This window comes from Botryllus schlosseri, chromosome 14 (genome assembly GCF_051294905.1).
Source record: "Botryllus schlosseri isolate E-star chromosome 14, Bs_hap1, whole genome shotgun sequence".
In the NCBI taxonomy this organism is placed as follows: domain Eukaryota; kingdom Metazoa; phylum Chordata; class Ascidiacea; order Stolidobranchia; family Styelidae; genus Botryllus; species Botryllus schlosseri.
Genome location: NC_137249.1, coordinates 457,643 through 479,698, shown reverse-complemented (window position 1 = coordinate 479,698; position 22,056 = coordinate 457,643). Strand labels below are relative to the sequence as shown.

At 39.4% G+C, this 22,056-nt stretch overlaps 2 protein-coding genes across 8 annotated transcripts in view; one reads left to right on the top strand and one right to left on the bottom strand.

The window, feature by feature from the left end:
* Positions 1-22,056, top strand: part of LOC145455305 (uncharacterized) — a 105,805-nt gene that overhangs the window by 70,132 nt on the left and 13,617 nt on the right. The window lies entirely within an intron of this gene.
* Positions 7,310-22,056, bottom strand: part of LOC145455317 (uncharacterized) — a 32,770-nt gene continuing 18,023 nt past the window's right edge. The window contains exons 1-10 of one of the 7 annotated variants that reach the window (XM_080333279.1): positions 19,424-19,679; positions 17,575-17,637; positions 16,950-17,012; positions 15,973-16,026; positions 11,962-12,024; positions 11,093-11,155; positions 10,128-10,288; positions 9,974-10,070; positions 8,604-9,091; positions 7,310-7,367 (exon numbers count right to left, since the gene is read on the bottom strand). In XM_080333279.1, coding sequence (XP_080189405.1) covers positions 8,973-9,091; positions 9,974-10,070; positions 10,128-10,288; positions 11,093-11,155; positions 11,962-12,024; positions 15,973-16,026; positions 16,950-17,012; positions 17,575-17,637; positions 19,424-19,661 — 921 coding nt within the window. In that variant the 5' untranslated portion in view covers positions 19,662-19,679 and the 3' untranslated portion in view covers positions 7,310-7,367; positions 8,604-8,972. Of the gene's footprint in view, positions 7,368-8,603; positions 9,092-9,973; positions 10,071-10,127; positions 10,289-10,365; positions 10,519-11,092; positions 11,156-11,961; positions 12,025-15,972; positions 16,027-16,949; positions 17,013-17,574; positions 17,638-19,423; positions 19,680-22,056 lie in introns of those variants that run through there. The other 6 variants (XM_080333280.1, XM_080333281.1, XM_080333282.1 and 3 more) reach the window with 6 other exon arrangements.

The following is a 22,056-nucleotide window of genomic DNA, read 5'->3' as shown; positions in this document are numbered from 1 at the left end:
TCGTTTTTATTACCCATTACCTAAATAATTGATCATTAAATGACTTTAAGTTATTGTATATTTTATTTGCATTAATTTCTGTTATACTCACCTTATATGCATGATGTAAATATGCACTTTACTTCTATCTATCTTATCATTTTATATCCTTTTCGTAATACAGCACTATGGATATTACTCCCAAATTATATAAAAAGACGCAACTGCTCCTTCGGGTGTAAGCATTACCGGTTATTTGCGACAGAAAAGGAGAGGCTAAGGCCCTACCTACATCTTTATACCCCTGACGACGTAAGGTGCTATGGTAGAGTTGCTTTGGAACGAGTCAATATCCATTTTACTATATTCATTCCCTCTGCTTATATTGTGTTTTCACGAGTTTATATCTGTTTTATTTCAATTTTATACATATAAATATATCTGTTTGCAACGAACAGCAATTTCATACTCGAATCCTGTACCACATGGAACCTATATATCTTTTTGTTGAATATCTACTACTTCATATATCTATACTACAACTACTTCTCTTAATTGCATCTTACCTTTCATCCACTACTTTTCCAGATTTTATGTTACATTATATCTACCCAAAATACCAATCTTCGGATTTTTGTCGGTAGGGTTAAGCCCGCCTATGACAGCTTACGGAGGAAGATCCTTTAGCTAAAACACCAAATGTCTTGTTTTTCACCATATATTTAAAGACATATCTACAATTAAAACTCCAACAAGAACTTTGGTGGATCCATCGCGCTTTCTCTATAATGCGCCCTTGCGGGCGCAGCTCATAGTTTTTGTCGCTATGCTGCCTTCGGCAGCTCATCACTGTGAATCTATTCGGATCACGCTTCTGGATCTGATCTTTGTCTGAACAATTCTTAGCTTGGTTAACCAACTCGACCAATTGATATAGTATAACATCTAATCTGATAACTACTCTTCTGTTCTCTGTACGCTGACTTCTAATGCATCCCTAACTATGTCACTTTTCAAATGTGTGAAATAGTAAGTATTCAGGACCGATATTTTCCGGAAGTAGAGCAAAAACATAACCATTCGTGTAATTAATACGAGAAAGAAGGGTTAATGAGCACGAGATTGGCTGAAAATGTCAAATTAGCGACTTCCAAGATATGCGAGCAGTGGAAGCGGTAATATATTAGAATTTTCACGAAATTTAGCCATATTACCGTTCCATACCATATAGAAATCCACACATTTATCATAGAACAAGTCATATAGCCGAAAGGTCAATCGGATTATCAGGGGAGAAAGGAACTGGTATCGATTGAGGCGGGGGCCAAAAGTGGCAAAAGTAGAAATAGTAGAAAGGTCACTTCTTGTTTTTCTTCAGATTATAACGCGTCTGTGCACATATTTTAGGCTCACCACATTTTGGAAATTGAAAAAGAGGACACTTTTTCAGAAATTTGCAAGATGCAAAACCGGAGTAGAATTCTCAAAAACCGGTGAATTTTTCCCACTTTGTTATCGGTTGACAAAAAAAAAGGTCATATTTTCGCTCAGAGCTAAAATCCCCGTTTTTCACTCCGAAAAAGAGGACGTAAGGTAAGCTTAACACATTTGATGCAAGCTGCAGGATATGGTAAGAAAAATCTGGTATTGCGAACCGCCAGATGGCGCTACGAAGCCGTATTGTTTTCTACTCTTTTCGCTACCTTTCGCAAATCGATGACCGCGAGAGGGCGATATGGAGAGGGCACCTTTTGGAGCGTGACGTCACAGAGTCTCGAAAATTCAATGTCACGCTCTTCTCCGGATCTTCATCTCCGTGAATCGCAGTTGGTTGACGCCAGTAGTTACCTCCCAATGCCAGATTCCCTTGTAGCCTGTTTTGTTGGAGTTCCCGTTCAGATTCGCCCAGGTGCATCCCCGATCGCGATACCTGCCATACCACCAGCCTCCTTCGTACATAGAAGCGCAATTCCGTGGCGAGCGATCGTTATCCGCGTCCTTCGTCGAGAATTGGCGATTGTTGTTCAATGAGAGACCGTCCCAGGTTGCATTCCCGGAGAATCCGGATACGTGCAGAGTGTAGTTGTCGGAGCCGGGTCCGATGCTGAAGGAGCTGGGAACAAGAATTGTCTCGAACACACGAAATTTCTACCTGCCGGAAAACCACTGCGGTGATAAACTCGGAAGTGAAAAAAGTTTCTTACCATACCAAATCAATATTTAAAAAGTGACAAATAACGAATTCCAATACTTGTATAAATTCGCTTCTCACAAACTTCATAACGACAAAGAACAACTGAAACACAAAATACCTAAGAAGACAAAAAATGAAGTTCACCTGTATTTAACAAACCGATAAATTACATCTCTCTTGATCATTTGGATTTTCATCCCCATATTTGTAAGCGGCCTCGTGATCATCTTAATTTTCATCGCCATATTCCCTTTCTTTGTCAATTGATGCAACGCTTCCAGACCTAAAGGAAGTCACAAACGTGAGAGTTGGCTTTCATTGAATACCACGGTCACTATAGAGTAGGTCACTAATAATGAAGTGCTTTTCCTTTTACGAAGTGCTGAAGCAGTTATCCTCTAATTGCAGTATAGAGACTGTACAAAAGTCTCTATAATTGAAGCACTTGCTCATGTGAATGTCATTTTCAGCTACTTCTACTTCGTCCTGATCTGTGCATTACCATCTTATTTTCGCTATTTACCCTTTCTCAAGTAGAAGTATCAGATTTATCCATTGAGAGACTGAAATATCCATGACAGTTCTCATCATGACGCTCTAACGCACTTTTGACACGCGAGATGATTTTCCATGGCACACTAAAATGATTTTACGTGCACTTGTATGACCATGTTTGTTGCAAAAAATGAAACAAAAGTCTTCAAAATGGAAAAATCTCGATGGTGACTCATACTATTTTGTAATCAACATAAAGTAGGGTCTTTTGATCATATTTTATTTCTCTTAAAATTTTACCCGTACTTCGCGCCATTTAGTGTAACGGTCTTTCTTGATTTTGAAAATATACGTAGATAATTAATATGCATAACTGATACAGAAATCAGTCCAATAACACTGGGCAACAATTTTCAATGAAAAATTAGTTTACTTGATTTAGGCTAATTTTGGCGTGCTGATTCCAAAAATGCCGATGGTTCCTTCTATCGCTTGAAGTCTCCGTTCTATACGGCATATGCCTAATATATGTACATTTCTACGAATTTAGCCATATAACTTTTGCATACCATACAGAAATCCACATTTTTATCAAATGATAAGTTTTTTAGCCAAGGGGCCTATTGAATTATCAAAAAAGGTACTGCATGGTATCGATCTAGGCCGATGCTTTCACCCTTTTTGGTTAAAGCATATTTCGTACACATATTTGCAGGATAAGACAAGAAAAATATTTACAATTTAGTATCAGCTATAGGTACAATGCCACATTCAGCTTATCCAATGTAACTTGAAACTCCTATAAGCTACATAATTTGGATCAAGATGAAGGTCTTAGGGATAGTTGGCCTAATGATGAAGATTTTGAGATCGAAGATGATACAGAACAGGTTTGTAATCAACACATCGTAGTAACAGCCTTGCGCGCATGTCACTTATTTGCTATGGTACCGAAAAAGTGGACTTCGAAACGACCAAAGCAGCCACATAACATCGATTTTAGGGCGAATTCATCTTTTTGCAATAAATTGGGCAAATAGTACGTGGTTCCAATTCTAATCGTACTTGAGTAGAATGTTTCGTCGCTGCATTTACCTACGTAGCTTTCTTCACTACTTTGACCACCTTTGGTATGCATTATGGTGTACCTGGAGTTGGTCGGTAATGACATAATTATACTTTTTCTACTACTTACTGCTACTAATACTACTTACTAAAGTAAATCTAATTTCCCGCTACTTCTTCTTCGTAATATTTTGTGATCTAATTACTTTTTGCTATTTTTAGTTTGTCAAGTATAAGTATTATATTCCTACAATTAAAGAGAGAGAGAGGGATAGAGAGATATTGAAGAATTTCGGGGCTGCTTTGAGTTAAGCAAAGCCCATTTTAAAATCAAGTGCATGTATTGACTCTCTTTTCCGGAAATTAACTACAGTATGTGGCATTTTTACGATGCTACGGGACATATCATACAGGGGAAAGCGTCATGCCATGACATTTTCTCAAACGCGGTGTTCCAGTAAAAAAGATTAGTTTTGCTCTTCCGTAGCAAAATAATCATTGGCATCCATGATGAGGTCGAATGCTGATGCTGTCGAAAATTTATACCTCCTGGAATGCATTACGAGAATCGAGCTCTGTGAACCTTCCAGAGAGCTCAATTTCCAGCTTTTTACAGTCAAGGCGAACATACATGACTGTTTGAGTTTAACGCAAAGTTTATTGAATTCATCTTGACATTAAATTGCCAAACGTAAAGTTCACCGATTGTGCAAAATCTACGATACAAACCAAATGCAGGTTGCAAAAAATTTTGTCTCTGTAAACAATTTTGACATTTTTTGACCTAACGTTAAAATTTTGACCGTATTTTGACTTTTTTTGACATGTAAAAAAAATCGTCCTACTGATGACTTATACAACAAATTTCCGAAACGTTTACAACAGAAATCAACAGTACACTAAGCGATATTTAGCACTGAAGCAGGTGCGCGAGAAAGTAGCTTGCTAACCAATTTGTGGTTGCAATGCGCTATGGGTCATGTGATCCAAGTCCTGCAAATAGCGTATTGAAATGGACTCGACTTCCACTCGGGTCAAAACTATAAAAGTCAAATTGGCTTTTGACTCGGGTGCCTTTATTTTGTAAATAGCTGGTTCGTGGTACAGAACTTGAATATAGCTTTCAATACAATATCCATTGTAAAATAATATTTATTGAACTCGAAGACTTTTCGGGTGCCTCTTTTCAAGAGTTAATGGCACACTAAAGGGATTTAAACAGATTTGAAAGCAAAACCAAAAAGGTAAAGTAAGACGCAGCAATCAAAATCACAGACCATGAAATTCGCATTGTACCAGTGGCAACAATAACAAACTATGAAGTATACGGACAGGTTGCCAGTAAATTCAGCCCTCGGTAAATTCGGCCAGTGAATTCGGCCATGACCTCGGTAAATTCGGCCCTCCGAGAATATTGTATTAAAATGTATTACCAACCGTTAACACGAATTAATTCCATATTTATACTATTATTAAGTGATTTGGATGTCAGGGTATGCGTAGATCGCGTAATCGTGGGAGATAGCGCGGATATTCACAGGGCCGAATTTACCGATGGCCGAATTTACTCGGGGGGCCCAAGGGGCGCTGGCGATTTTGAAGGGGCGGAAACGCTCAGGGGGCGATACGGGGGGCGCTGGACTCATGAGGGCGGTATGGGGAAGCTGGAGAAAAATGGCTTCGCAGTAGATGATGTGATGGTAGGACATATCCTTAATGAGTATTCAGAGCAAATTAACACCGAAAACTTCGTTATATATAGCCTACAAAAGACATATAGGTTAAAATTGTCCATGGGCGCCTAAATAACTGGCACCGAATGTTCCTGTCTTGGCAATCTGAACCCCAGAAGACGAATTCCATGTGGCAGGGAAAAATTATATGCTAGTGAAGAAATACCAATTTGAAATCGTGTGCGTCTTTTAGTTTAGTACGATTAGGCGACAGGGATATCTAAAACTAGACATTCCTGTTGGGCGATTCTATATTTTTTGATATAGCAGACAGGAAGTCACGAAATAACATCATGCAACGAAGTCGTACCAACGGATTCACCCGCCCAAATATGTTTAATTATTACTTACGGGCCCTACAGTTTCCAAGACACCTCACAATGCTCGCTTTACGTTTGATGAGTCTGCGTACACTCAACAACTCACTGCGCAGACCCTCAGACAACAGTGCGTAACGACTAAAAAAAGGTTATAACTTCGGATTTGTTGTGCGCAACATAGATTTTCTCTGTCAGCACTGCCCACGTGCGCAGCTTAGAGGAAACATTGCACCTCACTCAGCTCTACCGGTAAATCTGGTTCCGTGAGCAAAGAGGACAAGAAATTGATAGCAATATATATGCAATTCCCGATCTTACTGACCGATTTTATCATGAATTATCGTATGTTTTCGCACTTCGCACTGGCTCGCTAAACAGTAACACTGATTTCGTGGCAAAAGCGAACAACGTGATGGGGGCCCGTCGGTTTATCACCTTATGGGAGCCCAAGACCCAAGTTTTTTCGGGGGGCCTGACGAAGTGCCGTTTCGTTCCTGCCAACGGGTATACGCCTGAAGATGTATAATTATTATTGAGGGGTCCTACCTTTTCAATCACCCATCACTCAGTTCTACAGGTAAGTCTGATTACGTGAGCAGAGAGAGCATAAAAATTGTTATCAATATACATGCAATTCCCGATCATATTGACCAATTCAATCATCAATTATTGAAGTTTTTCGCGTTTCGCGCGTGCGAGAATAGCTGGCTCAGTAAATGGACACCCAATGTAGAGATGACTAGTATCAGCAAGTAGCGGATAGCCGAAGGGGGGTCTGGGGGCGAAGTCCCCCGGAAGTATTGGTTTATCACCCGATGGGGTCCCAAGACCAACGTTTTTTTTTGGGGGGGGGGCTGACGAAGTGCTGTTAAGGCCCTGGTAACGAATTAATTGTACCTACGGGCACGCCCGAATATGTTTAATTATTATTAGGTGTTATTTATTTTCCCATACAACAGCTCACTCAGCGCTACTGGTAAATCTGATTACGTAGGCTGGGAGGATAAAATGTTTATAGCGACTTATATATGTAATTACCGCCTATTCATTCATGCATTATAGAAAATTTTGGTACCTAGAACAACCAGGCCACACAAACTTTGCTGACCATCGAAATCACGCTACAGGGTTCTTGGGGGCGAAGCCTCTTACTCATAGTCTTTTTAACATTACTCACAATATGAGCTGGAGCACGATAATTTTTGAAAGGGGGCGCTGGAGGAAAAAAAGGTTAAGAACCACTGCTCTAGGGTTACCATATTTCGGAAATCTGAATAGAGGACACGTTTTCAGAATTTCTAAACTTGCGAAACCAGAGGAGAATTCTCCAAAAATGGTCAATTTTTCCCACATCGTGGTTGGCTGACTAAAAAGGTCAACTTTAACGCTTGGTGCCCAAATTACCGTATTTTCCTTCACACTGTCGGGTGGTTGACTAAAAAAATGTCAACTTTTCACTCGGCTCCCGAAATACCAGCCTGAGCGTAACTCTGGTGCTGATTTACGGCATGTCAGTTGAATTATGGTATATATGACCAAAATTCTTAAAGAAGAGGACAAAAGGGCGTCCTCCGAGCAGGGCTTTGGAGCAGCCGTAAATTTTAACTGCTCCGGCTCCGGAGCTCCCTTCTATCATACATTAGCTCCGGCTCCAGCTCCGGAGCCGCATTTTAACCACTGCTCCGGCTCCAGCTCCGGCTCTAAAATTACCAAATGGTCCTGTCTATATCAGGGGTGGCCCACAAATGTGGCCCGCGAGAGGGTTTAACGTGGCCTGAGAGGTAATGTCCTATTATATTATTGAAAATGAATTGCTCAGATTGTGAACTTGCAATGCCAACCAAAAATTTCAATTCTGGCTGGGACACTTGGGATGTTGATGACTAAAATATCAGTTCCGACGCATTGGCAGATCCACGGTCCAGTCAGATTTTCAGAAATCGTAGTACATTACAATAAACTAAAATAGTAGTCCTGCTTCGCGTGTTCAACTGTCACACGATTTCTTGCTTGGTAGCCTACCCCCTACTGAAAATGAAAAAAACGCCCAATTTACCCGATTGAGTCCAACTGTATTCACAATTACGGGAGAAAGTCTTTTCGCGTTTGCGCTCGCATAAAGATCGTCGACGGTGAAATGTAGGCACAAAATTATTGTCTCGTATTATCGGAAACCTTCGATATCGATGTGGCCAGACGCCAAATAGTCGTGCGTGTCCTTGCAAACTGAGCCTAGCGGGCGGTATACAATAGACCAGCAATACTCCAGTAATAATATTATTGACCTTGTTTATTTATAAACTTGGAAAATTTTACCCGCTTGGCGTGGCTAGTGGACCGCGCACTCGTTCGTCAATTGCATGTCCCCCTTTAGCCGAAAAGGTTGGCCAATGGCCATTCTTGGTCTATATTGATTACTAATCTACCCATAGGTTCGTTATCTATAGTAGGCTAATCTAGAGTCTGTCAGCCGTCAGTAACATCCCATGTAGCAACGAAGACATATAGGTGCCGCCGTACCGGCTTGTGACGCCATATTGAATACTAGTTGCACTCTAGAACGCACATTACTCGCTGCCATTGCTGTGCACAGCAATAAAATTCAGGCCTGCTGTTCAATTATGATAAATCAGCAGATGTGGTTGTTGCATATAATAGCATCTTATGAAATAGGTCGGAGCCGGAGCTACTCCTCAAATAACGGGCTCCAGCTCCGGCTCCGGCTGAATTTTAAGTGGAGCTCCGGCTCCGGCTCCAGCTCCGGTGAAAATGCACGGCTCCGGGGCTCCGGCTCCAAAGCCCTGCCTCCCAGGACACTTTCAAAAAAGTGAAAAAGAGGACAAATCCTCTAAAAAGAGGACGCATGGTAACCCTACGATAACCTCCCTGCGAAATAATATAACATAGCAATAATACGTGAATCTCGAACCTCGGCGCAGCAAATATATGCAAAAACAAAGTAGTGCACACTGCACACCCGGACGTTTTAGCGTTAGTTTATTCATTGGTCGCTATCAGCATGATCAATCACTATGGTACCGAGCCACACTAGTATGTCATTTAGGTTTTGCAAAGGTGGCGCAAAAGAAGTCGTCGAAATCTCGAAATTATGCGCAATATAATTCTGGTCTATAGAAAACGATCAATAATAATCTAAATTATAATCCGTCGGTCTCGATGTGAGGTTTATTTGTCATGCCCGCAACCAATATCTACGTGAATTCGATATACCAGACATATCGCGTGCCGAAAAGGGTTAATCCAGTTTTGTACGATGCGTTGATTGATCGCAGACATGGTGACGCCTGTGAGACAATGCAGTTTCACATACACTATTGCTTCCTAGTTACCATCAGGAAGGAAGTGTCGTCGATGTTCGCGTTAAGAAATTCATATTGCAATCAAAATCGTCCCCGCACTCTCTTGCTAGCCGTGATGGCAATTAGTACCGCATGGTTACGTAGTGCAAGACGGCAAAGCCTACTCCCGTGCACCGAATTGGTAGAAGAGCTTCGTCAGAGAGAGATCACCTCTGTATGTCGATCGGTACAAGCAAATCTTTAGGTAGTTTGCTGGGTGCCGTTAGCCAAAAAAGGTCGAGTCGAGAACCACTGTGACAGGGTGTGGCGGACTATATTTTCCATTTACAGAGGGTTCCGCCAGGTTGAAAATTTCGACAACCACTGGTCTATGTGAATCTCGATGGCACTATTGCAATTGTCATTTGAAAATCCCTATTTGAAATTGAATATCCAGATAATGGTCTCACTATAAAATTCAAATCCGAATTAATTTCCCTCCTGTTTCATAAGGAGTTCCTTAATTCATAAGTTTCCCCGCATAAAATACAGGAAAACGAGCTTTGTGACTACTTTTCAATACTATACTGACTTCAGTTGATTCACACCTAATCAGCTCTACTTGAAGTAGTTTTGGGCTGCTTCGAAAAGCACCAAGCACACCGACCGACTCGTACTTGCGTAAAATATTAACCCGATATAGATTGTGGAAAAGAAGTAATCCCATCAACGGAGACGTATTCTGGCCGCGCATGTGCTCGGCGATCCTGTTACAAACGCAACTCCAGTAGTATTTCTCTTCATTAGTAACATTGCACCGCGCTTATGACGGCTTGGCGCAATTCATTGATAGAATAGGCCACAAAATTTATTAATAAGAAGTCCTACCCAACCAATGATCTCCTTGCAAATCGCCGAATCCTTTCACGTAATCATCCCAACCTCTGTAGAAATTAACGTCTCCGTTCATTCTTCGCTGGAAAACCTTTCATGAAAATGGAACAAATCAAAATTTTCCGCAGCAATCGCGCATTCAACTCACGGTCCAGTTCCCTCCATCGTCAGTTACGTCACAGAATACATTCGTGATCCCGACTTCCGGTATGTCTAATTTGAACACGCCGTTGCGTGCTGATTGGACCTCCTCACAACTTCCCGCAAGAGCTGCAGTAGGGCTGGGCACAATGATTCGAGTACTCGAATCTGAATCAAGTATTCATTTTAATGATTTGATTCGAGTAGTAAAATACGATTTTTTCAAATACTGAAATTTTACGCTCCTCGCCAGGGAAACTTAATTTATCAACGAGAATACTTTCGAATACATACATTCGTGATTCCAACTTCCGGTATGTCTAATTTAAACACGCCCCCAGAATCATTACGTGCTAATGCTGATTCCAATTGGACGCCGTCACAACTTCTCGCAAGAGCTAGAAACAATGCAACAATTCGTTTCATAATCGTCAATCGATCAATTTCTCGATTTTTCTAAACATACTTTGTTCGATCAAAGTCATGTTGATTGTTGACCCTTTGGGGGGATGCAGGTCAATTAAGTCTTGTCATCTGAAAGCCTCGCAAACATTCCGGCAGGTTTAGACTGCTGACTATTTTTCTTAATTGTAAATCGCTACTACTTGAACATCTACTTCAGTATCTACGATGACTATTTCGGCCAACTCGGCCTTTAATACAAAATTACGGTAATAATGGAAGTGGGGGATATAGCCTAACGTATATAGAACGATAGGTTCGCGGTTGATGGCAGGTCATGACTCACGAGTAGCGAATTCCAACTGCAATCTAGCGCGAGCTTTTTTCAAGAAATGAAGAGCTTCAACAGTGGTTGCATTTTAGCTTTATGCATGCCGGCATGGCCGCTGACTAAAGTAAATTTGAATCCTATTCTTCGCCACAGATTTAGGTTTGGTTTAAATCCCTGGCCGAGTTGATCGTTTGCACTGATTGATCAAATATTATAAAACAAAATAACCGACAATGTACCTGTCTTCGGTTTGGCAAGGTGCGATTCCAAATCATTCGTTTTGGTCTTCAAGGCGTTCAACTCTGAAATCACCAAGACGCTGCTTAGGCACCGGATTACCAAATTGGAATATTTGGCAGGACACGGTGCCATAAAAAACGACCGTGTTGAAATGAAATAGTCATGGTCACTTGGTGTTCTCGATCAGCCATGTTTCGATTGTATGTCGTTATTCAATTGCTTCGCTTCTATCAGGTATACATCAATGTTTATCATAAGGGTAGTATGAGAAAGAGTAATAACGACACAATATAGTGGATGATCGTAAAAGCTTAAAATTAGCTTGGCGCGTTTTTGAGAAATGAACCTGATAAAAGCATGCATGGTTGTTTTGATCAGATTCATTTCATTTGAAAAGTGACATGATTTTGTCGAGTCGCTATAGGGACCTTTCTTTGCATTATAGTGCATTATTTATGATGGACATATCTTTGAGAATGTCAGATCTTACCAAAAGTTTTCAGATCAGAAGACATGTGTACGGGACGGTTAGAGCGCACGACCGAGTCTCGACCAGTCTGGTGATTTATATTTATGTCTCTTGCAAGTTGCAATAAGAGTGTGCTGTTTTATCATGGGTATGTAAAGCAGGTGAAGCATTTCGCATCGAAAAAGTGCAACCTTGGAGAAATGAGTGCCGGAAATCTCGCACGGGTTAAGAATCGATGATGCATGACCTCCGTAGCACAGACACAACCCATGACAGAGTATAGTAGCTGCAGTTCCAGAACGGCGACTTTCTAACGAAAATGGCAGCTTCAAAAAAAATTTCACACTTGCAATTTACATATCAGATCAAATCATATATTCCTATGTCAACGTTACATACCCTTCAAAAGCGCTTCATTGCTTTGTTCCGATTTCGATAATTGGGTCTTCAGCGCTTCCATTTCTAGAAGTAATCATATTGCAAACATTGTCATCATCATTATACAATGTAGGCTACTTTATAGATACAGCATAAGTTAAAATCGTGGTTGCTTTCACAGGTTCGCGGCAATTCATCCAAAAACATAAAGTTCTTGTCATATGCGAGATATAACACGATAGCTTGCAAATACAAATTTTCATTCTTTAAAATCGTGGGTACTGGGGAATTTTTTGCTCGAAAGCAGGATATAGGAGGCAATTTATACTACCGGCACCTTTCCGTCATACCTCGTTAACAATGTCATTCATAGTGATAACAAATATATATAGCTACTTATTCTTATGAATTCTCAAATTTATATACCGGAAATGGTTAATTGTCAGTGTTGCCGCTCTGGTAGTTAAGTAACCAGAGGTAGTCAAAAGTAGTCAATAAGGCTACTCAAGTAGAAGTAGAAGTAGCGAATAAAAAATCTACTCAAGTACGAATAGAAGTACTTCTTCCATAAGCAACGTAAAACTACTTGAAGTAGAAGTAGAATTTACTGACTTTAAATCTACTCAAGTAAGTAAGTAGTTGTGAAAACGATCGTAATTCGTTCGCGTGGATTGTCAAAAGCTGCAAATTGAGCTATGCGAAAGATGTAGAACTTGATTCATATTGATGCATACCAGCAGGTATCCAATTTTCGACAGCATGAGCATTGAGCATTCGTCATCATGGGATGAAAATGCTATTATTGATAGGGTAATGCGATACTAATCCTCTGTTCACTCGAACAGCCCATTTTAGAAAATATGATGTTATGGCGCCCTCCCCCATATTATAAGGTCCGTATAGTGTACTCGAAGAGCAATACGGAGAAGTTGTATCGGATACGGCAGGGGTGGGCAATTATTTTCCTCCGCGGGCCAAATTACAAGTAGAAAATGCGTTGGCGGGCCAAGTGAACAATTTTAGCCATATTTTCCAACGTATTTTGATATTATTTCTAAATTACATTGTTTTTGATGTTAAGTAATCAGAAAGTGGCGGTTAATTAATCAATCGCCAGTACTCGAAACTATGTTAAACATGATGCATTTTAACGCTATTTAAACCCCTATCCCCGTTCTTCTATTAAGACACTAAAACGGTGGTTGTGAAACTTTTTACGCGCGATTCCCATTATGATAGTGAAAAATTTCGACCCTCACATTATGATATCGCAAAATATTAAAAAGAGCAATCAGATGGTTTGATGGCATGATGGCGTGTAATGTTATGGCTGATGATGACAGAATTCTTAAATAGCAAAGTTGGACAATGCACAGAGCCATAACTATATTACCACAATATCGGAGTAAATCGCGCGAAGCGCGGGAAAAAAATACATTCAACTTCGCGCCCCTTCTGATGATTTCACGCCCCGCGGTTCGAGAACCATTGCACTGAAACATATATGGCATAGTACAAAGATTATTGTCTCGGTCGCTGCCTTCCGAGCAGTGTGCAGCTCAAATAGCTTTAATGTTAAGCAAAGCTTGCGTTTTTTCTGAAATTCGCCTTCCCTTGACCGAGTGTTTCGTGTTTTTGCCACAATAAAAATCATTGATCTCTGCGACATGTTCGGGGGTTCACCCCTAACTCCAGTATACAACTATGTAGTGCTCTAACCTTCTTTGAATTTCAGCTTTCGGCTTTCTTTTTTGACATGAACGTTTATCCTTTATGGGCGATATATATGATGAGTCACATTGTAATCGCGAGCACTGATTGACTTGTTTTACGAATTAGGGTTTTGGAAACGTATCACGTAACAATTTAAAACACATACCACGCAATGCGACAATAGTAACAAAGAAGGTGTGAACTAAAGTATATGGAAAAAGCGATTTATTGTGATTTTGATTGCTACTCATACTTAGGGCTGGGCAAAATCGAGTACCTGAGTGATTCGATTCTGAATCACGTATAAAGCTTCGAGTCGAGTCGAGTATTCGAGTATCACTCATTATGACGTCACAACAGAATATACCATGTCAATCTTCAAATATGTACCTTTTATGCCACCACAAAGAACATAATGCCTGTTATCCGTCACATTAAAGATACTTTGGTATTTTTTCGACCATACCGATTTCATTGCACTTATTGACAATGTTGTGGGATGACCATGACTTCGGAAATGTGTTATTTCCAGTAACGTTCGTAGTTTTGTACTATGCCTCGTATGCTGCGACACGGCCAATCAAGGTTCAAGGCTTCCTCGGTGGAAAATAGTATCAAAACTATAATACTCGTTAGTAAATTAACTTTCAGTTGCGAGGACCGTATAATGTCAGTACTCGAAATAATCGTATTTTACTCATACTTTGCCAGATTGCCTTTATTTTCCATCTGATTACGCATGCGAAGTACGTAGGCAGCGTAATCGTGGCATATTAATGAACAAGCTTCTAAGTCAACGAATTTCCTGTTTGGTTGATACACCCTATGGTTTTGGTCCATGCGTCAACATTCAAAAAGCAGGTTTTATGTTATGAATTCCAAGCAACCTTTCGTGGGCCGCACAGAATGACTTCGCGGGCCGCATTTGGCCCGCGGGCCGCACTTTGCCCAGGCCTGGGATACGGCGTAAACACTTTGCGCGATCAGTAAACGTTGATAAAAAATGTGGTGGATCGCAAAAATGTCATATTGAGTAGCTTTATTTCCGGAAATTTTTTAGGCATTGCTACACTTGCTTCCATAATTCAACATGTATGTTCTCCAGACAAAAGAACTGAAACTAATTAGAACTCAAAGTATGATGCCGGGAATTGTAAGAGAAATATAAATACTACTTCTAAAAGCGAAAAATGTATTTCATGTCTTTAGTCAAGACAAGTTTCAAATATGGTATACTAAAACAGGTCTAAAGCTTTAAAAAGTCAGAGTCCACTCTTCCAGATTAGGACACGCCATGGACTGCTAGATTACGATATGATAATTAATGCTAGAATGCGAAACATCAGTTTCAAACGTTATGATGGGCCATATATACTGTGATGAATTATTTCATATGGGCGACAATGCGGTGTGAACGGAACCACGCAACCCCTCACCTAAATTGTATTCATCGATGATTTCGTGAAATCATACTGGTCACTTCATATCCACTGAGCGCGAAGCGCGACGAAAATTCTGGGTTTTACTCTCAACTTTTATGAAAGGTAAATGCTGATACTCCGTGAAGACAGCCAGGAAATTCCTCAGGCTATCTTCCTGCTAGGTCGATTAAACTACTTCTACTTGACAAACTGAAAATAAGTAAGTAGTTCACAAAATATTACGAAGCAGAAGTAGAAGTAGCGGGGGAAATATCTACTTGAGTAAGTACCTGAAGTAGAGGAAAACTACTCAAGTACTTTAAAAAAAGTAGAAGTACTTCGTTACTGACCAACACCTCTGGAAGTAACATCGTAAGTTGCTACTCGATTACACGTAGAAGTAATTTTGAAGTTATGTCAAAATTACTTCAAGTGGAAGTATAAAATGTAGATATATAAAGTAGTTTTAATAGTAGTTTCAAGCATAATTTTGATCGATGCTCTTTCGCAAAATGACCAATGACAATACAGATAAGTGCAATTCATGAAAATATATTCACTTATCCAAGTATCGTGATACAGGGGCTCCGTCTTGAAGTCTTCATGACACTTTCACTCACACAAAGATGATGCAAGCCTATCCAATTGCTACTGCCTACTTTATAAAGTCCAAATCGTAATGATTAAGTGGTTTTGCCTAGAAAGCTGTTAAGTAGCAGTGACTGCATAGTCTAAAAACCGAACTAGGCAATAAATTAGTACAAGTAAGCAAAATCTACTTCAGTCCAAAACGTAGCACTAGTACCAACAGTATACCCATAAAAATGTGGGTATTGACTATTTCTGAAATATTTTTATATTACCACTCTCAATATCGTATTACACAGTAATAAATCACCTGCGGTTGTTTTCTCATTTTCGTTCTCAAGCGTTGAAATCCTTGATGTAAAATCTGAAGACAATGATCGAGACTGTAGCGGATGATTAGCAATTACCAGCATCGATTCCACGAATTTATATATCGTGGGTGTCACATTATTGATAGCCACGAACGAAACTGCCTTCCCGATCACTGCCTTCATATAGGATACTTGTTCTCATTGAAATTTGGAAAAGACAGGTAATGCGCTGTAACAAATCATAATGACTGAGTGGTTTTTCCTAGAAATCTGTCTTTGGTGACTCGACCGGACTCGAGTAATTTTTTCAAATGGATAAAAGGACTCGATCTATACTCGAGTCATGTGCATGACTCGAAACAAGTTATATGACTCGAGACTAGGACGGCCAATTAATGCAACATTGTTTGAGTACTTAGGCAAATACTTTATATACGCGAATGAAGTTCATTTATGTACATGATATCCGTGGAAGTATCTAATTATGATAAATCTAATACCCCGAAATATAATAATGTTGATATATTTTTATTTAAAACAGTCTTCGGCGTGTCAAAATAAAACGGAGATTGAATTCCTGAACTTAATAGTACTGCTGAGCCGATTTTTTTTATCTGACCCATACAGCGAAAATATGAGATTTTAGTCGAAATATCCCCATATGGATTATCTCTAAAAATAGAGCCACTTTGAAAAACCAAGTTCATCCGTCATATTCGGAATCAGTGCTCCGCAGAACCCGAAAAACCAGTCTTATTTTGTCTGCCTAAAAATATATGTGTTGACCAGTGTTATCCATCTACGAGGGGGTGGGCCTTGTTATTAATTGTTAGTACAAGTAAGTAAAACCTACTTCCGTCCTTAGAAAACGTAGCACTAGTACCAACATTACCCATAAAAATTGGGGTATTGAGTATATTGCTGAAATATTTTTATACTACCACTTTCATTATCGTATTACAATGTAATATATCACCTGAGGTTGTTTTCTTGATTTTGTTCTCAAGCGTTGAAATCCTTGACGCGTAAAATGTGGCATCTGAAAACAATGATCGAGACTGTAGCGGATGATTTGCAATTACCTGCATCTATTGCACGAATTTATACATCGTGTCACGTTATTGATAGGAACGAACGAATCTGCACTTCCCAAACACTTATCCGATGACTGCCTTTATACAGGATACTTGTTCTCACTAAAATTTGGAAAAGGCAAGGTAATGCGCCTGTACGTAGCACTGGTACCAACAGTATACCCATAAAAAATTGAGTATTAAATATATTTCTGAAATATTTTTTATAATACCACTTTCATTATCGTAATACAATGTAATATATCACCTGAGGCTGTTTTCTTATTTTCGTTCTCAAGCGTTGAAATCCTTGACGCGTAAGATGTGATTACCAAAAACAATGATCGAGACTGTAGCGGACTATTAGCAACTATACTGCATCGATTGCTCGAATTTATATATCGTGTCACGTTATTGATCGGCACGAACGAAACTGCACTTTCGATAACTGCCTTGAATTCTTATAGGATAGGCTATAGGCTACTTGTTCTCATTAAACCTTGGAAAAGGCAATGTAATGTGCCGTACCTTCTGAAAGCGCCGCCATGTTTTCGTCCATTTTCGTCTTTTTATAATTCAATAATTCAAATGCTATAATGACAAAATTCACGTTAGTCGTGGCACACACACCGCTCTAGATATTGTGCGGGTGCGAGTGCGGGTCAAGCTCACAGCAGAGAGTCGCTAAATATTTACAAACGGAAAGCTGGATATTTCGAGCAAACTTTCCCAACAAAGCAAGTAAAAATTCTGAGATAGTCAAGGAGCATGCTCGTTTCGTATTGATTTTTTATGCTGCCACGCTATTGATAGAGCGGCCCGAAGTTGAAATGCAATGAATTTTAACCAAATATGTTATAATGAAGTGAAAATTGTAATAAAACTTTTCACAGTAGTGCAGAACCTACCAAGGTTCGTTTGTAAACGTGAACCTCTAAATTTCTGAGGCTCACACATGGAACGCGAACGTGAACCTCACGTTCACACCATCCCTACTACAAAGATGACTCGCAATATCCAGTATATGTCTATCAAAATTTGAGATTTGCAATAGTCTTCCACGGAAGCAATCACTCAAGCCGGCAAATATCGAAGATATCCATTTGCAGAGGTGGTCAGAAATGAAGCTCTTCTATTTTTTCAGAGTGTTCAATTAGATTTTGCTTGCATGCGCTACAGTATCGAATGGTAATTACTTCTACTTGAACCCTTTTTGTCATAAATGCCTGATTTTACCAATTTGAATTTTGAAAATTCGAAAGTAGTTTCGGTATAAGTTCGCATTACTTTTATAAGTTAAATTGTCGTAAGAATCGCGTAAAACATCACTCTAAATATATTTTCAAACATTGTGGCTATTTTCAATGTCCTTAGTCATTTGATGTCAGTCGGTAGATTACTTGTCGCAATTTCAAAAGTAGCCATCTCCAATTTACCAGTGAAGTATACCACCCATCTACCAAATGCAGTTACGTACGTAGGTAACTTACATACCTTTTATATCTACCTCAACTTGATGTGTTTTTGACAAATCTTCGAAATTGTAACCAGTTACCAAATGTTATTACGCCATTAATTTCACGGAAAGTTATTCGATCGGCTTCAACCCAGCAATCGCTCATCATTCTGGCGATCAGCTTTTGACACATCCAAAGATGTCAAATTTTGTCTAAATTGTTTTTAAATGCATTTTTGTGGCAAATTGCGTTTCATTTATGCCGTAAAGTTTGCGCTGTCCATTAACTGTTGTGGATGGCCCATTGATTACACATTGTGACTCATTAACTATCGAATGAAACAAATAGTATGAAATGGCGCGATAGCCTAAAAACGAGTTGAACTTTTAGTATAGGTCTTAAGTTTTCAAGCTCATGCACATCGAGATCTCAAATCTGAAATCTGACTGCGATGTGAACATTAGCTCTCATAGCACAGTGGTTCTCCACGTTCCCGTGTATCGCGAAGTGTAAACAAAACTTGGAGTTGGGATGCGAGCTATAAAGTGCGATGTAGACAACATTGTCGGTATGGAGCAACAAATATGTTACTATAGGATTCCAGCGGTAAACATTGAGCTTCAATCTACGTGCTATAATAATTGCTGAACCGACGACAATTTTGAGGGTTTCGACCATTACATATCGTATACGTTGAATATATCGAGTGCTAATCGCCTATAGGTTCGTACTACATTATTTTCGAACGTATTTACACAATTATGGCATAATTATACAAATGAAAATGGAAAAACTATTTTAAAATAGCATTTTTAAATCACCGTTCAAACATGTTACAAAAAATTGTTTTAAAACATCATTTGTTTTGAATGAAAACCTTTAAAACCTTTAAAAAACCATTAGGCACACAATGAAAGTACCTGCTTGCATGATTCTCATTTCCCTTTTCAATTCGCTGTTTTCCTCCCCGTCTTGAACGGATGTCCTCACGCAAGTAACAGGATATTCATTTGCGTTCAAACTAGGAGTCATGGGTCCAGGATCGCATTTAGCCAGGTGACACCCTGGCCGTGCTTTGCAGCGCATTTCCTCGTGTTGCTTCGCAGCTGAAATGATCCCCAGTATGCATGACGCGATTATCCCATTCGCTATCCTCATTTCAACAGAGCTGGTCCAAGTTGTAGCGTTGGTATATACTCGAGTCGATGTAGAATTATCTCTATAAATTTATACTCACTTACAATTATATGTAACGATTAATAAGACGCGTACACACTGTTTCGAGTGGAAATGGAAACTGAAGGTATTAAAAACATTTCTAATAAAAGTATTTGGTCGAGATGTGGCACACTCATAGCGGTTTACTTCCGAAATCGCAGGGCAAAACTTGTCGGATGATGCACAGTTTCTAATGATAGTAAGAATAGCGATATTGCCGAAACTAAATTCAATTGCTTCGATAAAAGCGGTATTTCGTCCAGTTCTACTGGTACTTTTACACACAAAAGCGGTAAAAAACATATCTCAAAACGTGAGTACACTCTTAGAAATATTCGTAGATTTACTCAAATTATACCGGTAAATTTGTCCCGTCAGTTATATTAACGGTAAATGCCTGTTAAATTAATATACGGGCACGTCAAAAGTAAATTTACTTGTTTTTAGAGGGTAAAAAAATTACAGATTTAATTCGTAGAAGTAATCTACGGGATAACCAGTATTTCAGATTTACTTTTGGATTTGTAAAAGCAATTTACTGGATAATAAGTATTCCGGATTTACTTCTACATTCGTAAATGGATTTACAGGATAATCATTATTTGCAACATTGCTATTGCGATCATTTTACACGCTCACGGTCTTATGGACATATATATGTGATTTTCGTCATTACATCATGTTTCAATCATCAAGAAAATTACGACATCGATGACCATGCTGAATGCTAATCGGTGAATGGCATCCGAGCATTTGGTCGTTGCAGATACCATCGTTTATATCGCTTTATAAATAGTATCCTTTGAGACATCAAGGTCTAGCAATAGTAGCATGCCAAGCGAATTTGGTATGTTATGTATAGTTTTACTGCAGGTATGATCTTTTGTGTAATTATCTGTTGGACCAGTTCTGCCACCATTGTAGACTCCTCAACGCATGTATGATGCAAACTATATATCGAAACACTGGAGCTGGTGTATAGCCGCCATGCTCCTTTGCCATTGCCACGAGTGTAGTATACGTCCTTCACCTTTTTCCTGCGAATGGCCTTATGAATTCGTAGCAGCTCGAGCGAACAGTACATTGTGACGTCATACATATTCCAGACATAGCGGCGTCAGACGTAAGACATATCTGAGCCTGAGCACGTGCGGCTGAATGTTCCGAGATATATATTATATCGACGCGTTGTTTTCGTATTGGATAATGACAAGATGCGTTGCTGTAAGGTGTAAGATATTGAGGGTTTCGAAGCCACAGCTTAACTCTAGCTTTAGAATATTGCAGGTGTTGATAGCAGATATTGTAGGTATAGTAGTATCCGAGCTCAAACCTGGTAAGTTATTCTCAGTCCTGTTTCTGAAGACGTATGCATTTTCGTTACAGTTTAATGGTGAACAGAAGCTATGGCTTATAAGAATGTATTACATCTTCTGACATTGAAATACACGAAAATGGAAGCGTTATGGCATTATGAATCATGAATCGAATGCTTATGTGATAGAAAGGGATCATTTCGCTTCTAGCACGGTGCCGTGCGAAATACATTGGACGTGCGATGCAAAGGAATATTGCCAGAAAAGTTTGCAATCACGCTGGAAAAGATGATTCAGGTACGAAGTCCTAGGCCAGGGGTATCAAACTCAACTTGCGTCGCTGGTCGGATTCAAACTTTCAAACCGCTCGCGGGGCGGATCAGTCAAATCATTCCAAAATGTTTCGGTACATCAAAACGCCCAACCTTACATTTTGCTTGAATAGTTTATTATCAATCCTGTATATATTTTGGTATATTTCATAACATTCACGATCATATCATATGGATATATTCTAGCAGCACCTTTACTCGCAAACAACGGAATTTTGGCAAAAATTCAAAGATTGATCGTTTGAATTCAACCAAATTCAAAACACTGACTCTAACGACGGAATAAGCTGACATATTTGTATGCTCCCTCTGTTTTATTCGTAATCTGCCGTTAACTCTTCGTATGCGCTTTGAGGAACACAAGTGATTTATTTGTAAACGCAGACGTTAGAATTTGGCTCAATATTAATCGTCATTTGGGTTTCTCTGTCTGTCTGGGGCCTTTGAGTAGAAGTGATACAGCAGTGCGACCAAATATATTTGAATTGTATTTTTTATAACTATTATATTCTCCATGCGACCTGCATATAACAGTTTTTTTTTCACTTCACGAATAACTGCTTTTTGGCTCATTTCTTCATAAAAATAACAACTCAGTGTGCACTTTTTGGAGTTTTGGAAATTGGATGTCAGTATCACCAACTTGTTCCTGATGATGACTAGAGTAAAACCATAACACCACTGTCG